Below are 17,507 nucleotides of genomic sequence, written 5' to 3'. Positions count from 1 at the left end.
AAAACACCTAGACTAGCCATTAAACTTGAAACTCACTTTTTCCCTAACGCTGCAGAACAATGAAAGGGAAGGGAAGAGGAGTTTCAGAGACAATTAGCAACTTTCTACTTAGTATTCACAGTAGGTGCTCACTTCCAGCTGCGCAAATCATGTGTAAAATGTTAATTACCAGGCATGCTGTACTTTCTTACCGATGGAACTGTGCACTGTCTCCTCACTGAAGAATGCATGGGGTTTTTCCTTTTGCATATTGCTCTCTTTGTATTGATTTCCTAAAATGGTGTTTTCCCAAGGGCTGATCCTGAAAATAAAACAACAATTTGTTGACAAAGTATTAAAAGGTATTTAAGATTATTTGCTGTTCTAAGTCACTGTTAATCAACACTCATCCCACAATCGTTTGTGGTTTGTAACAAGAGAGCACTTTCAGAGCATGCTTGGGATTTGTCCTGGTGCAAAAAAATGTAGCACATGTCGTTTGCACTGCAAATTGCTGAATGTAGGACTGATTCTAATAGAGGTTCTAAGGTCAAATCGGGCACAACCAACTTTAGCACCCGACTCGCTGTCACAACCTGGGACCAAATCTGCACACTGGGTTGTTTTGCCATTTAATAGCAGATGCAAATTAGTCATGTGAATAGCTCCTATGCCATGTTTGTCATCTCCAAAAGGGGTTTATATGTGTCACTACATGCATTATCCCCTAGTGTGAGGTGTGCACAAGGAAACAGGATAGAAACTGACTGACTGGTTGCTGGAAGAGGGTTGATTAGTAAAGGCGGGTAGGTACCTACACTCAGTAATAACACAACAATCACAAATATGTCCCAGTCAAGTTCTCAATAAAGACAGGTGTGCAAAGGATTTAAAAACACCAATAACAATAAATAAGTAAGACACCAAACACAATAAAAATCCAACACCAATTTATAAAAATAGGGAATGTTTTATGATTAGAATGACACCAAAACAGCTAGCCCCCGGGGAGCGGCTGTATCTTCTCGATACCGCCTCATCCAATATAAGTACATACACCGTTTATAATATACACAACTCTGTCTCTGGAAGATGAAGGTCAGCCAATCCCCCCCCAGTGTTTGCGTTGCGAAAGGGAAGAGGGATTATTTATACATACAGTCTGGAGCTGCACAGTATTACAACCCTTCTGGTGCAAAGTCTCAACCTGTCTAGGCAGGGTATTATCCTGGGATCTCCCATATGTCCCAAAATTATTCCTACTATATAGCACTGATGGGATAAGGGGGAACCGGTATAAACAGCACCTGCTCTTCCTGAACCTCATAATTGCCAAGCGCGACATTGCCCAGCTATGGAAAGGGGCTTCCCCCTGACACTGGGGAAATGGAGAAAAGACCTAGACAGATGCATGGGTGCAGAGACTGCGGTGTTCCAAGCAGGAGGCTGCCCACAGAAACACAGGAAAATAGGGTCCCAATGAGCAACATATCGGGGTATAGACTCACCTCCACTTCCCTCTCAGACCCCCTGATGGGAGATTCTTTCCACGCTGCCCTGACCACAATACCACATACACTACACTACATCATTGCCTGTACATGTACTCAGCTGGACTTCCTAAGATGCACGGGTATTGGATCTGTTTGCGCCAAGTTTTTGTTATTATGTATGCAAGTTTTGCAGTCAATAATGTATACATGCTTGGTACCTCCAAATCATTTTTGTTTTCGATATGTATATACAGGGATATGGCCCAGATTGCACCATGGAAACTCAATAAAATGTGTTATAAAAAAAAATGACACCAAAACAACAAAAGTCCTGTGTAATGAACCAGAGATATGATTTTTTAAATAATAAATACTTTTAGTCCCTAAAAGCCAAAAGAGCCAACTTGGGACATCTCGTCGTGCTCAACCAGTACAAAGTCAAAGTTATAGGGCAACCGCGATGGAGCGCGGGTCAGATACAGTGAGCAGTAGGGCCCGGTCAAGTTTTTACCTTCTGCGTAGTCACTTTTTTGGAGCTTTTTCTTTTGCCATCGAGAGAGGATCCTCGTCAGGCCGGCCTGCGAGCTGATGACGGCGGCTTTCTTCAGCGCAAGGCCTCGGTGAAATCCTGGAGGTTTTCGAGCTCTGAAGCCGTCAGTGGGATGAACCTGAATTTCAGGCTGGGTCGCGGTTCAAAGTCAGCGGCTTGACTCGCAACGTATGGATCTTTAGGGCTCTTGAAGTGTCCACAAAACCAATCCAAGGTTCCAGAACCTCTGAATTTCGCCTTGGGAATTTGGGACTATAAGGCCCACTTTGCACCTGGCCAAATCCTTAAAAGTTTAATGAACGCTGTCCAGCTGGGTTCTTCTTGGTGGAGATGATGGAGATGGAGCTTTTTTAACTTGCTGCTTTCAGTGAATCCACTACTCAAACTTTTAGAGTCAGGCAAAGTTGTTCTATTGCTGAAGCACAAAGTGTGCAGCAGATGCAGTCCTTCAGCGTGCAGTCCTTTTGGTGCAGGCCAGGGTTTCAGCAGGGCAGTTCTTGCAGGCAGGGATCTCAATTGCTGGGCAGCTCTCTCATATTTATCCAGGCTTCTGGGGTGGCAAGAAGGGGGGCACCCTGACCAACGGGGTGCAGGGTGCCACCCTCAATGATGACCACTTTCCCTGAAGTGTAGCAAATTCTTGTCCCAGAAAGTACTATTACATAAAATCCAAAATGAAGAAAATCTTTCCTAAAGCTTCTTGTCTGGCTAACCCAACCTACTGGTGTGGTTAACGTTACCTAACATTCCCCTTCCTGTCCCTCTGCTAATTCAATTACAGGGGTTCTTATCTGGCTTGGGGTGTAGGAAGTGTGGATGGGGGCCTAGTTCATGGCCTCACTGTCTTTCCTCATTTAAAGACCAGTTTGGCTACCCAGCCCCCTTCCTGCCTTTTCCTATGAAGCACCATATCTCCTCACAACAGATGTCTCCTCTGTTCAGCCCAGGCCACTTCACACCAAATCAAGAGTGCCTGGCTCAGCCTGTCAAATGCTGGCCTATCAGAAAAGGCTGCAACAGGGCAGAATTCAGGCACATCAGAAAAACAAGTTCAATAACAACCTTTCTGTAATTGTTCAAATACATACAACCATGTAAAGTTGCTGGACTTATTGCAACTATTATTTTCTTCATTATCATCATCAAAATACTTTATTTGGTGTTTTCAGCCATACAAGTACATGGACAAATACAATACACATAAGTAACATAAAAGAGCTTAATCTTGTTGTGATTTCACTCTAGTGAGTTCACATATTAGAAGTTCCACAATGGCTTTGAGAAAGTCAAAGTATTCATGCATCCTCCACCTCCACATGCATCGCCAACAGGCCTTGGGTCATTCAAAGTGGAACCCAGAGGCTTACATGTATTATGCACTTCACACGTACCCATACATACATTCTTGCACATGCAATTCACACGTGCAGGCTTCCATGTGCTGCACCACTTCACAGGCCCACATACATCCCAGCGCCACTCACGCAGACATGTGCTGGGATGTATGTGCCTTTATCCTAATGTAGGTCAAGGGACAGTTAAGCACACAGCAGCAGAAAATGAGTGGGCAAGTAGGCCCCACTTATGTGACACAGGTAAAAAGGCCTATTAACTCTACTGATCATAATTACTTAAAACACTGTATGGCCATGCTCGTGCTACTTGGCTTCCTGTAAAGGCAGTAGCCTCCCACCACACATAGTAGGTAGCACTTTGGGCACCACTCCTGCTCAAAGCAAGACCAAAATCTGGGAGACAGGCCTAGGTCATCTTGCACACATATGATCCTTGCTCGCTCAGGATCAAAAATCATTATGAAGGATCCAGATATCACCTCAGGTAGGGCACTTGAGGTAGGAGTAACTGTGCATTACCATGCAAAGAACTCCTCTGTCCTTTGTTTAGTTCAATATTACCATGTGTGGGACTTTTCGGTACCTTTGGTGTAGTACAACATTTTAGTTTGGAATGCATCCTGATGGCTAATTCCCTATTACGCAAGCAATACACACTGCACAAAACCTATCAGTTTATGGTCTCTAAAAGCTAAATAAAATACAACTACTTAAGGCATTTTTGTTTATTTCTGTTAGCTACCCATCAAGACCGGTTGTTCTTGACAAAAGAACCTAGAGTGCTATCTTCTCTTTGAAACATGAAAAAAAAAATTGTTTTGCATTGCTTATTTTGTAAATACAACAACAATAGAGCAAATTCATCTTGCTCCATTATCTTTGCTAATTTTGCTAAATAATGTATGTAATATGTGTTCGCGAAAACATTGCTTGATCTTATTAGTCAGGCAGGTTCAAACGAGAATCTGCTCTAGTATAAACATAAAGTGCTCCATTGAATTGAGCTTTAGCTTCTATTGATGTCTGACGGACCGTGTAATATCACTGAGGCAATCACTTGATGTGGACTGAAATGGGGCTTGAATGTGTCCCCTAAAGTAGGGCACAGAAAATCATCAAGAAAATCCAGCACTGCTAGGTAATCATAATGGTCCTCCATCATGTGAATATATTCTAGAAAACACTTGAGTGCTTGGTCAGTGGGCCTAACAATAGAGATAATATCTTATTGATCCTTTAATCCCACCATTGACATCTTATTCACATTCAGAATTTCGTAGGCTACTTGAAGCAAAATGCTACATCCGACACCTGCAAATGCCATTGTAACTGGGGTACATGTGATTACTAATTTGAAAAACCAATGCATGTGCATGCTAATGATGTGCGAACACAATTGTAGAAGGAACACCAATCCTACACTTAAGGGCAATCACAACAACAAACAAGCATTGGCATAGCCAATAGGTCTCGCCTTTGGGACCTTAGAAGTGTTTAGCCATGCAACAGTTGCGTAACTAAATACTTATCAGGTCCCCAAATCGAGACCTATTGGCTATGAAGGCCGCGAAAGTTAAAGTGATCGCGATGATCAACATCAAAGCGGCCTTGCGGCCGCGAAAGTGAAAGTAATTGCGGTAAAACGCAGAGCGCGCGCCCGCGCACATGCACTGTTGCTCTAGGCTGGCATGGTAGCACTTTTTGGAGCCCTCTCAATAAGTCTCGCCAGACCAGCGCATGCGCTGGGTCAGGTGAGACCTAAAAATGTATGTGTTCATTAATAGGACCAGCCTTCAAACAAATCAGCATAATAGCAAAACGACCAATTCAACTAAAATATTTTGATGTCAAAATCTAATATAATGATGTAGGACCAAAACAGAAAGACAATTCCAGTCTGTGATTTCATACTTAATTTTCCAAGTTCTTTAAGAGCCTCAAAGGATCTGTTACAAACAAGTCATTCATTAAAGGATTCTATTACAATCTGTCCAACACAATGTCAATGTGAAAAGTAACGAGAAAAAGGCATGAAAATAGGTGGAAGATCTGTGGGACAGTGGTAGTGAGTGAGAGGGAACTTTGCACAGCAAATATGGTGAATGCACAACAAATACTGGAAGTTTTACCACACCTACCCAGGGTGATTCTCAGCCTAACCATCAAATACTCCCATCCAAAGAAAGTGTAACCCACCCACCAGACCTACATAATTTTAGTTTTATGCACATTATCATATTCACACTTTTGAGAGGCCACAAAAAAGTGATCATATTTCGCATTTTCTTCGCAACCTACAATGGCTCCCCATTGAAGCAAAAGCCTGATTTAATACTGGATGCGTCATTCAGAACGCCATGCCCTCCTTGGCTGGAAAACTGATTAAGTTTTGGTGATTAGCGGAAATTGAGAAATGCTGAACCCTCTCGAACCTCTGACATTTAGGCGAGAGTGCTGTATGACAGAAGCATTCTCCGGCAGGGCAACAAGAAACTGAAACTCCCACCAGCTCTTGCCAAAGTCTCAAGCCTTACAAAGTTTAAAAAGCATTTGCAATGCAATAGGTCTCGCATTTATGCGAGTTTAAGCTATTGGCATTGTTAATGGCAATGCCTTTTATTTATGTTTTAAAAACGAAAACAAAAATAAAAGGCATTGCCATTTACAAGGCCAATAGCTCAAACTCGCGTAAATGCGAGACCTATTGCATTGCAAATGCTTGTTTATCCTGATATGTTGCAGGGTGCAGGACCATATGTGGCCAAAAGAGGTCCCATGGGACCTCTTTTGGCCACATATAGTACTGCATCCTGCAAAGTTGGAGTTATTAGCATTATAATTGACAATGTTTTTTACCTAGCCATGTTGCAGGGTGCAGTACAATGTGCGCCTAAAAGAGGTCCCATGGGCAGTCTTTTGGCCTCATATGGTACTGCACCCTGCAGAAGATATGGTAAATCCACGCTACCCATAATGCATTGCATCCAAGACAGTACCACAAGTACATCCAAATTGCTATGTCCATATATAAAATTAGTAGCTTTGAAATGGGGCAAAAGAATTAATATATTAATTCCGGATTAGGTTGTACTCTGTGTGGAGCTGAAAAAGGGAAATTTATAGACGGTCTCATATAAATGTGAGATGTTCTGTGAGTGAAGTAAGCACTGCCAGCTCAGTTTAGGACCAAGTGTGTGTTCTGCCTGAAGCCTTTTATGAAAATAGTTACTTTGAGGCTGTAATTAAGACCTAGCAAGTAACAACAGATGTAACAGGGGGTGTCCTCATGGGAGATTACAAGAAGAGACAAGGCGGTACTAAGGAGGGACTACTAAGCCTATTGACCAATGAAAAGCCACCATTTACAAAGGACAGGGACAGGAGCCAATTAAAAAGATGGGTGGAAAGTGGGCGGAGCTTTATGCACATATCCTGAATACAGCATGTCTCGAAGAGTCAGCGTAAGTGCTGCCTAGGCGAGACCTTAAAAGGAATTCAATATCCTCCTGTCTGAGAGACACTTTGGATTAAGCTACCTGCACTCTGCATCCCCTTTTCTGGCTTATCTGATCTATCTAAATACATACAATCTGCCTGACCTTTCTCCCCTGATTCAACGGCTAGTCTGTGTGTTTTCTTTGTTGCTTATCTGTTATTTATAGGATCATTGTTATTCGTATTCTTCCTCTTGTGCGCTCTAAAAGTCATGGGTCAAGTTCGTGCTATATAAAACTAGATATATCAATAAATATTGTGATAATCTGTGGTGCATGAAAGGTGATACCAAAAGTGTGTCAAATAAAATTTAACTTGTGCTACAGAAATGTAAAATGTTATCAAATAATTCAGGTTTATATTGCATGCATACTAACTTTAGAAATCTGTTCCTTAAAAAGTACCTTACTTGTATGGCAATTCTTTTTCCTCAGTGGCAGGCACAGAAACCTGTGAGTTTACAAAAAGGTGATCTTCATCATGGAGATTATATGTTTCTTGTTTGATAGTTGCATCTTCTGGCTTTATTTCTGCCCCTGGAGAGATTGCAAAATCCTTAATGTTCCAGTGTTCTTCCTAAAAAAAATGTTGATTGTAAAATATAAATTGGATAGTAGAAATGATGTACTGGTTTAAAGCAATACAAACTTCAACAGTACTGGGGTTGGCAAATTACTCAATTATTTATAAACAATAACAAATGGCCCTCTTTCATCATGCCACATTTCATTACTTTAATCAACTGATTCTTTTTTTTTTATTCAAGTTACATTAACATTCATTATTGTGTTACTGTTTATACATAATTGAGTAATTTATTGCGAATGAGGGTTACTCTATTATCTGCTAACTGACAAATGATGTCAATGCAGGCAACAATCCGCAATCAAATGCCCTTTGCAGTTGTTTTTTTTATATAAAACGATTAGCTAGCTCTCTGTTGGCATAAACTAGACAAAGACAAGAGGCAATAATTAATAACAATAGACAGTGCACAAGTGCAATGAATATTCAGTGTGAACAGTATGTGAATATATATCAATATGGTAGCTGTGCAAATGTTTTTCACTATTATGTCTTCACTTACAATTGAGCTGTAATAATATTGAAAGTTAATATCAATAATAATTGTACATGTTTGTAATCAAAATGTAATATTAAGGACTTTATTAACTTTTAATGAGACTTTTCAACTAATAGTTTGGTTGCGCTGGTAGTATGATATCTTGGGCATTCATTTGCAGAAACTTTGGAAAAGGGAAAAATTAGATAAGTAAAGGTGACATAAGTAGGATAGGGGACATTCCTATTGCATGGTATATCCAGGAAGAAGCCAATCAAGAGATGGTGAGGATCTTCCTTTAACGCTCTTCAAACTCTAAAAACCCAGTCGATGGGGGCTCTTTCTCTGGCCCGCTCTTTGATGTTAGGGGCTACAGATGAACTGATTGAACTCAGTGCTTGTGCTTCACCAGGTCTAGGTCCAGCTGTTCGTTGAAGTGTTATAGGAAAAACCATTGGCATATAAAGACAGTACTTCTGATGTGCTTCGAACGGTACTGAGAAAATGGCCTTAGTCTTCATTACTTAAACTCCCCTTGACCTAAGTACTGTAAATACGATTTGTATACGGATTTATTAGGAATTTACTGACTTCAAGGAGGTCTGATTTGGCTCCTAAGGATGATTCAATGGCATTCCAGTGTTTCCGACCAAAATGGGTTTGATGATCTCAGGTGGATGCGCAGGGAGTTACTAGTTTCCTTTGTTCCACTAAGCCTTGTGAATGCTAAATAGTATCTTGAATGAAATGTTTGCCTCCGCCAGAAGCAAACGTCAAGATTTCAACATCAGCATTGAATGGTCGCGTCTTTCTAGTTTGACAAAAACCTGCCCACTCAGTGCTCGACTTGTTGCCATCAACTAGGAAGGGTTTTTGTTGGGCAGGTGTAAATGATGTTTCAATAATCCAGTGGAGCCATGGCCATTAGGGAAAGTTAACAGTTGGTAATTTTAAGGACATCATTTAATAACGATGGGAACAATTAGAGTCAAAAATAAGGTCAAGGTCTTTTTTACTCCATGTTCATGGCAGCTGATGAGAGGCCCAATGTTGCTAGCCAATATAAAGGTATTGCTTTATCACTTGGATCCTCCACTCATAGAACATCTGTCTCTGTTGAGACTGAGAAAATTGTCTCTCACCCAAAAGTAAAGATGATCCTGTTTGGGCAGTGGTCTTCATTCTGTGGGGCGCGACCCCCAGGGGAGCCATGGAGGCATAGGAAGGGGGTCGCGCTCTTCATTTGGTAAAAGAAAACTTCTCCTCTGCTGGGGAATCGTAGCCAGCTAAACACACCTTTCTACCAGTGTGTTACTGGTCTGTGAAAGAAATGCAAATGTGTGCAATTAGTTAATCTGCAAATGTAAAGGATTTGCAGATTAACTCGTTGTGAACATTTGCATTTCTTTCAGGCCAGCAGCACACTGTCAGAAAGGTGTGTTCAGCTGTCTGCCTGGTTTTGATTTCTCAGGAGAATGCAGTTACATTTAATTGATTAAATCACTTGAAGTTTTTTGAGTGGTAGTGCACAAAGTTAACTAAGCTGTGAAGTGCTTGCTTTTAATTGTCATTCTACTTACATAGTGCTTACTGTACCTGAGAATGTGTTGAAGCGACAGTTATGTAAAAAAAATTTCATTAGATAGGGTCTGAATATTATTAAAATCTATGGCCCTCATATACAATGAAATGGTGTAGGGCAGCTCCGCGAGTATTTTTTGCTGCACTGCCCTACGCCAATTCGAAAGAGCAGGAATAGAATGTATTTATAAGAACGGTGCACTCCAGTCCTTTCTGCCGACACACAATTTGGTGCCTAGCGCCAATGCAGGCACCCTTGCACCATGGGGCAAGCGTGTCTGCATTGATGGTAGGATGTTTTTTGTGCAAGAAGGCACGCTTTCCTGCGCATAAACAACCCATGAAGGCTTTTGAAAACAATTGAGGAGAATTAAAGATATTTCTACTTGTTACTCATCCCCTGGGGCAGTGTACAGTTTTGACACATACTCAGATTTACAGATCCTTGTAAATCTGGGAATGTGTCAAAACCCATGAAAAACCACACAGCAACGCCCATGGATTGCCCCCTCACGCAGTGTAAGGCAACGCATCGACCTTGCACTGCGTTGCCTTACACCATATCTAAGAGGCCTTGAAAAGCCACACAAAGGGACTTTGCGTGGCCTCGTAGATATGAGTCTGCACTTTGCGCAACCAGAGTGTCATAAAAAATTACACACCGGCAGCGCAAGGGGCTTATAAATAAGCCCCCTTGTATTTTGGAAGCAGCCCGTATATTTTGGAAGCACCATTTTATCATAAAATATTTTGCTCATTTTGTAGCGATCTATCTTATACAGTGTGTAATGCAAGTATAAAATAAAGACTTACATATTCACAGTGCTTTCTGTCACAGGCTGTGGCTTCATAGCACTAAAAATACACAAGTCACTATTCTCTACGGCACCAACCACGATTTAATTCTGTGGCTCTCTGGTTCCACACAGACTTTTGCATAGAGGTTTCATAATTTATTATAGTGCATTTCCCGCTGAGTAACAACTTTAAAAATGTATTTATAATTCACTAAAGCAGCCCGATATTATATATGTAGTTACCTAATAGTGAGAGACCTAAAAAACGTACGTATGTTTTAATTATGATGAATGATGTTCAGCTACTTCCAGTTACATGCAGCTGTAAATGCCAAGCTGTCAGCATCCCATAAAATATAGTAATGTTTTCCTCTAATGCCGTGCAATAAAGTTAAAGCCCATGCATTAAAGCTATTATACCAAGGTCCACTGAAATTATGTGATTGTGGTGCCACATTGATTTTAGCATAATTATAGATTTGCCCCATTTGCCACATAATCCATCATCTGCTGCGTAATCTGCTAATGTTAACAAAACAAATGTATTTACTCAAAAGGTTCAAAAGTTACTAAAAAGCAGCAACAGGTGTTGCCGCTCTGTAGAAGGCCCTTTGTAAAGCTGTACCGATTACCTTATTGCCTATTGCTATATTTGGGTGATAAACTGGTACTAATGAGATGCAACCACCGATTGACCGTTTCTCTGGAGAACATTTTTGGTTGTGAATGATAAGGAATACTAGGTTCTACAAATTTTTGTCAGGAGGGGGTCCTTACGCTTGCAATATTTTGATGAGGGGTCCCGGCATCAAAAAGTTTGAAGACCACTGTGTTTGGGTCTAATGATTTGACATTTAGAACTTAGAATTAGAGGTTGTGCAATTCAGTAATTTGCACTAGTGAAATTAAGTTGGCACTCAACAAAAGTTGGAAGATTCTGCAAAAAACCTTCTCTTTTTGAACAACTCATCTGTGCCTCTCCTAATTTTCTGGATGTGGTTTTGTTGTAGCAGTTGAAGCCATTTAAGTCCTGTTACCTAGCTTTCTTTCTGCTCTTCAATTCTGTTTAGTGGGATGTCATGATCAACTGTGGCATGTACCTTGGAAGACCCACAAAATATTAGTGATGCTCTATTGCAGCAACACTCGACCCACACTTTGCCTCCTCTTCCCAGCCCCCTTCACAGTGAACGGAACTCTTCGTGCTGGGCTTGAGAAGGTAACTCCTCATTAGGATTAACCTGATCCCTTTACACGACCTGCGCTCCATTGTGGTCAGCTTGAACTTGTTACTTTTTCCTGGTCTAGCGTGTCCAGATGAACACGATTGGCACTTCTGCTTCATGGCACTATTTTTACTACGAATTATTTTAAATCAATATCTCTGGTACTAGTAATTGGATTTTTGTCATCCTGAAGTCATTTTATTTATTACTCAATTTCTCTAAATTTATTTAGGTTTTTTCTTATGTTGTGTTTTCATTTGATTACTATGTGTGTGCTGCTTAAATACTTTATACACTGCCTCTGAGTTAAGCCTGACTGCTTTGTGCCAAGATACCAGTGGGCAAATCACAGGTTAGTTTAGGGACTTTTGTGGTCCATCCTGACAAGGATTGTGATTGTTGCACTAGTGCGGCTTCCACCCCTCTCAACCAATAACCCAGTTTCTTTATTAATATTACACAGGTACTACAAAATGCAATTCACAAGCCTATGGCTAGAGACACCCAACCTCAATATCTCCTATGTTTTCTGCCACTTGTGCGAAGATCTCTGCAAAAGTATAAGCTTTTGTAGTAAATGTGGGAGGGACAAGGGGAGTGGTTGTAAAATGGAGAATAGTTACTACTAAATAGGTGGAAATTACAAAAATGTAAGGAGTGGTCTGGGAGTGGCATACTGATACAAAAAACACACCCACAAAAGAGCAAGATTACTGCAATTAACAAAAAACTGTTCTAAAATGACCACTGGCCTTAATGTGTCAAAACACGTAACATGTGAAAACAGTCATTAGCCCAGCATTGGAGTAAGTCAAGCACTACACACGGCAAACCACTAATTCTCAACACACTCTCAAATTACTTAAATAAATATCATTCATTCAAATTTACTGGTACTAAATAGTAAGTAAAAATGGTAGCGAGGGTGAGACTTGTTTTTAAATTATTGTTTAAAGTTAATATTTTTAATTATTATATATACATTGCTGTATTACTTAACACAGTTAAGTTTAGGACTGTGCTGTAAATGTGTTTTATCATTTCTAGGTTAATAATAAATCATTTTAATTTCTATACATTTATTTGTCTTAATAACATATTTTTGTTTACTTCTTTATTTCAATAATAAACTTTTATTCAATTTCTCTATATTGTCACACAGGGAAAGCTCTGTCTCCATGGCAGTTATCTCATGTCTCTCAAAGTGGGGCTTGAGGCGGTTCACATGTAGGACCCTCAAAGGGTTCCTAGGAGTCTACGAGTCCACCAGGAAGGTGACATCACTCTCCTTTACCTCATATGGGCCAGACCAGCAGTCTTGCAGTGCACGGGGCTCCACTGGCATTATTACCCACACCTTTTGGCCAGGCTGAAACTCAACCAGATTGGCATTCAGGTCATACCAGCATTTCATGCCCTCCGGCTACCTTCAAGGTTCTCCTGTGCGAGCTTCCTTATATATGCAGTTTGTTGCGGAACACCAGCATATAGCTAACTACATTTTGTTGTGGCTCCTTGGGGGCTTGCTCCCAGCCTTCCTTAACCAAATGGAGAGGTCCTGTCACAGGGTGTCCACAAAGAAGTACAAAAGGGCTGAAGGCAACGCCCTTCTGTGGAACCTCACTGTAGGCAAATAAAAGGCATGGCAGGAGGACATCTCACTTATGCCTCATGTGTTCAGGTGGACCCCGGAGAATGCCTTTAAGGGTATGGTTGAACCTTTCAACCAACCCATTGGATTGTGGGTGGTAAGGAGTGTTGAACTTATAGGTAACACCACACTCTTTTCACATGGTCTTCATGCAGTTTAACATAAAGTTAGTATCCCTGTACCTCTTTGGGGAAACCCACATGGGTAAAGAACCCCATTAGTGCCCCGGCCACCACTAGCGCAGTCATTGTCCTGAGATGGATAGCTTCTGGGTACCGGCTGGCATGGTCCACCAAGACCAGAACAAATCTGTTGCCCATGACTGTCGTAGGATCCGAAGGCCCCACAATACTGATCCCACCCACTCAAATGCTGTGATAATGACAGGGAACGGTTGCAATGGGGCGTTGCACTCCCCCCCCCTGACTTGCCACTTGCCTGCCAGTTAGGAGAGGTCTAGAGAACATATCTGAGGCCTTCCTCATTTGAGGCCAATAAAAGTGTAGGACAAGCCTGTTTAAGGTCTTGTCTTGCCCCAAATGACCTGCTAGTGGCAAGTCATGAGCCAGACCCAGGAGGAAGGTCACTGAAGAGCTGGGGTACCACCAACACACATGTTGCAGCAGGCTCAGGAGCCTTAGGCTCACTGTACTATCATTCTCCTAGTAAATCAGGTGCTGCCCAGAGGTGTTACCAGCTGCCAGGGCATCGGCCTGCCACCAACGGCCCTCAAGCGAAGGGTACTCCTTCTGCTCCTTACAGAATTCTTCACTGGTGGGACCCCCTTCCTGCTGCCAATTGGTCAGCTCGGGCAGGTTCCCCTGTTCAACTAGATCTTACCCTGTAGGCACCAGGGCTTCCCTCTCAGGTTTTGTCTCCTCCTGGTCCGTGGAAATTTCAGAAGCAGGTTGCCCACATCCTTTGTACAGCTGTGTATGTCAAAAGATGTCAAAGCCAAGATTGCGAACAAGGAGTAGCAAAAGGATAAAAAAGACAAAAAGAATGCAAAAGAGGACCCTAGAGCAGAGCTTGGATACCCATCAATTGTCTATGTGATCAATCCTATCATCTGGTCATCCAATCCAAAGAAAGATATATCTCTTGATCATAGAGATTATCTTATAGGGAGTGAGCCCACTCAATCAGGTCCAAGAACATCAAAGGATCGGAGCAAGGAGACCATATATATTTTTAGTTATAGATCAATTGAAAGATTGGTGCAGTGCATTGAAAAGAATCATGTGGTGTGTTAAAATAGAGTTATGAGAAAACGCTACTAGTTTAATATGAAGAAAGGATCTCACACTCTAAATAAAAACAACAGTGCAACAAGCAGTGTTCAACAAATGACTGCTGTATAGGAAGGTCGACATGTTTCAGCCATATGGGAACTATTTCTCCCTAAGGCTTTCTTCAGGACCCCAGTTGTCAAATTTATGCTACTGCATTAGTGTGTCAAAAGAAAATAATGATAAAATGTGCTTATCTCACTACTATTAGGTTGGACTTAATACAACCTTAATGTAATCCTCCGCCTCAAAGGATGCAGTAGGCATCTGTCAAAAAAACATATAAACATTGTTTTAATCTCCAAATGATATCATAAAGATGATTTTACTCCAAAATATTAGGGCAAATAACCATGTAGCCCATCATAAACACGCCTGTTGTATATGAATGCTTACCCATATTGATCGAGGAATGGACCTCACCTCGCCTGGAACCTTACTCAGGATTAGGAGGCACCGCTCTATATGGAAAAGACAGAAGTCGCTTACAGTAATCAAACTCTTTTAGTAGCATAAGAAGACTGTTTGACTCTTTAAGGTGCTTGCTAAGCAAAGTGCTAGCACCTCTACATCTCGTGTGTATATTCTCAGTTTTCACAGGCATACCAGAAAATATAGGAAAACTCCCCAGTCTTAGTGCAAGCGTCGTTAACTGATAGTGATTTAAAATGTGGTGAGCTGGCCAAACTCAAATGGCACCCAAATATCACTCGGAAAGGCTACAAAACTGTCTCAAGCCGAGTCGACAAACTAAACGAGACAGAATACCCAGAGTCAGCCAAAGTATCCTTACCTATCCCTCGTTGCCTCGAAATGGCATCTATATAGATGACGTGTTGGTAGTGTGGCGAGGTGATCGAGAGTCCATACTTCTCTTCCATCAATGGCTCAATACCAGAAACCAATTTTTGAATTTCACGGTTGAAATCGATAAGAACAGGCTAGCCTTCCTTGACCTGTCCATTTTTGTTACTTCCACAGGGCTAGAAAGTGAACTTTACCACAAGCCAATGGCACGTAATTCCCTATTACGATATGACAGCCAACACCCAAAATCACTAAGGGATAATTTGCCCTTTGGCCAGTTCCTACGAGTCAGGAGGAACTGTTCCACGGAAAGCACTTTCAAAATACATGCTGATGCTCTAACCGAACAATTGGTCTCTAGGCATTATCCCCGCCAACTGGTCAAACGTTCGCTTAAGCGGGCTAAAAATAACCATCGTCAGGCGCTTTTGGAACCAGCCACTGACAAACCAGCTCTTGAACGCTTGACTTTCGTCAGTACATTCAGCACCATGGCCAATGGGATACAAAAGAGTGTCCGTAAACATTGGCGTATTTTAAACTCCTGTGATGCAAAGATTGCCCCTCCATTGTTTTCGTTCATGAGATCAGAGAAACATACGAGACCGGCTAGTGCATACACGCCCTAAATCTATCCCTCAGAGAGCAGTAGGTACTCTATGGGATCTCCCTGCAGTGACAGGTCATTTTCCATGTGGAAATTGCTCCATTTGTGCACACACTACACATACCACCTCCATAGACATAGGCACCAACAGACCATGGGTCCAAACAAAGTTCACTAATTGCAATAGTGACAATCTGATCTATTTACTTACCTGCCCATGTCAATGCAAGTATGTAGGTATGACAACCCGTAAGGTCAGGATTCGGATGTTAGAACACAAAAGTTTGTTCAGATGTATGAAATCTGTCACAAGACTAACAAGACATTTTATTGACAAAAACCATCAGGCAGATGATTTCAAATGGACAGTCCTTGAAAAACCTGTAATACCAACCCATATTAGTGATATTTCCAAATATCTATTCACAAAAGAGCAAAAATGGGTTTTCAAACTCCAGAGCGATGTTAAGGGTCTTAATGACGACATCCCGTGGACTACTTTGTAATATATCCCCCTGTTTCTGCATGGATATTATATCTATCCTCAAATAGTGTAGATTTAGAGCATATCAAGAGGGATACATAAGCTACCTTTACAAATCTAGCTATGGTTATTGACATAATCATTTCAGATTTCCCATTTTTGATACTGTGTGTGGGTGAAATACAGATTATTAGCTGTACTGGCTCAATAGCTTCAATAGGGGCACTACGATTGAACGTGGTAGTTGTATACTTTTGAATTGGCAGGTATCCGGCTGCGCTCACTCCTTCTGTTGCCCCTTGTGGCGGTAGAGAGTTGAATATACTAACATCACGAGGCCTTAGATGTGCCCTATTTACTTTTTGGCTCCATACAAGAGCGTTATATACAGACTATCTGATGGTCTGCTCCAATGTCTCTAATAGCGACTTCATGATTGAGCGGTGTAAGTTACATACCTTGACACCGGCTGTTATTTTGCTGTACCGCTTTTGCACAGTTGTACATACTCAATAAAACGAAGCTTTTCTATTTTTACCTTTGCTTCTCATATGAGACTTTTCGAGCTACCAACTAATATTTAGTGCTATCACTTGACTCATCATGTGTTGCAAGAGGAGTAATCTATAGCCCTCACTGGTGATTATTGTTAAAATAACGTTACGCTCTATTGCTAAAACAGCCCCGTTATTTAGTTTTTTCACACCAAGTAATAGCGGAGGGATGAACATTTATGTTCATATATTTGATTTAGGCACAATATACCGTTAATTTTTATTCATTCACAATCTGAATTCGAGTGAACTACAGACGCCATTTTTATGATGTCATTTTGTAGTTCTGGTGACGTGATCACCATGAGACTGGGGTCACGCGCGAATGCTCAACAGGTGTGTTCGTGAGTGCGTTCGATCGCTCTTATGTATTTAAACGCACTCGGAGCTCGTCTGATTTACCTCCATTCCCTGACTCAGATGCCATTTGGAGGCAACGACGGATAGGTAAGGATACTTTGGCTGACTCTGGGTATTCTGTCTCGTTTAGTTTGTTGACTCGGCTTGAGACAGTTTTGTAGCCTTTCCGAGTGATATTTGGGTGCCATTTGAGTTTACAACATTATGGATGTTGAA

At 41.4% G+C, this 17,507-nt stretch overlaps 1 protein-coding gene across 4 annotated transcripts in view; it reads right to left on the bottom strand.

Annotated features, from left to right (window-relative positions):
* The window catches only part of WDR49 (WD repeat domain 49), a 359,762-nt gene that overhangs the window by 28,569 nt on the left and 313,686 nt on the right, over positions 1-17,507 (bottom strand). For all 4 annotated transcript variants that reach the window (XM_085635179.1, XM_085635181.1, XM_085635182.1 and 1 more), the window contains 2 exons: positions 7,282-7,448; positions 192-301 (listed from right to left, as the gene is read on the bottom strand). In XM_085635179.1, coding sequence (XP_085491305.1) covers positions 192-301; positions 7,282-7,448 — 277 coding nt within the window. The remainder of the gene's footprint in view (positions 1-191; positions 302-7,281; positions 7,449-17,507) is intronic.

The sequence above is a fragment of the Triturus cristatus genome, chromosome 11 (assembly GCF_964204655.1).
Source record: "Triturus cristatus chromosome 11, aTriCri1.1, whole genome shotgun sequence".
NCBI lineage: Eukaryota > Metazoa > Chordata > Amphibia > Caudata > Salamandridae > Triturus > Triturus cristatus.
This window is presented reverse-complemented; position numbering and strand designations above follow the sequence as displayed.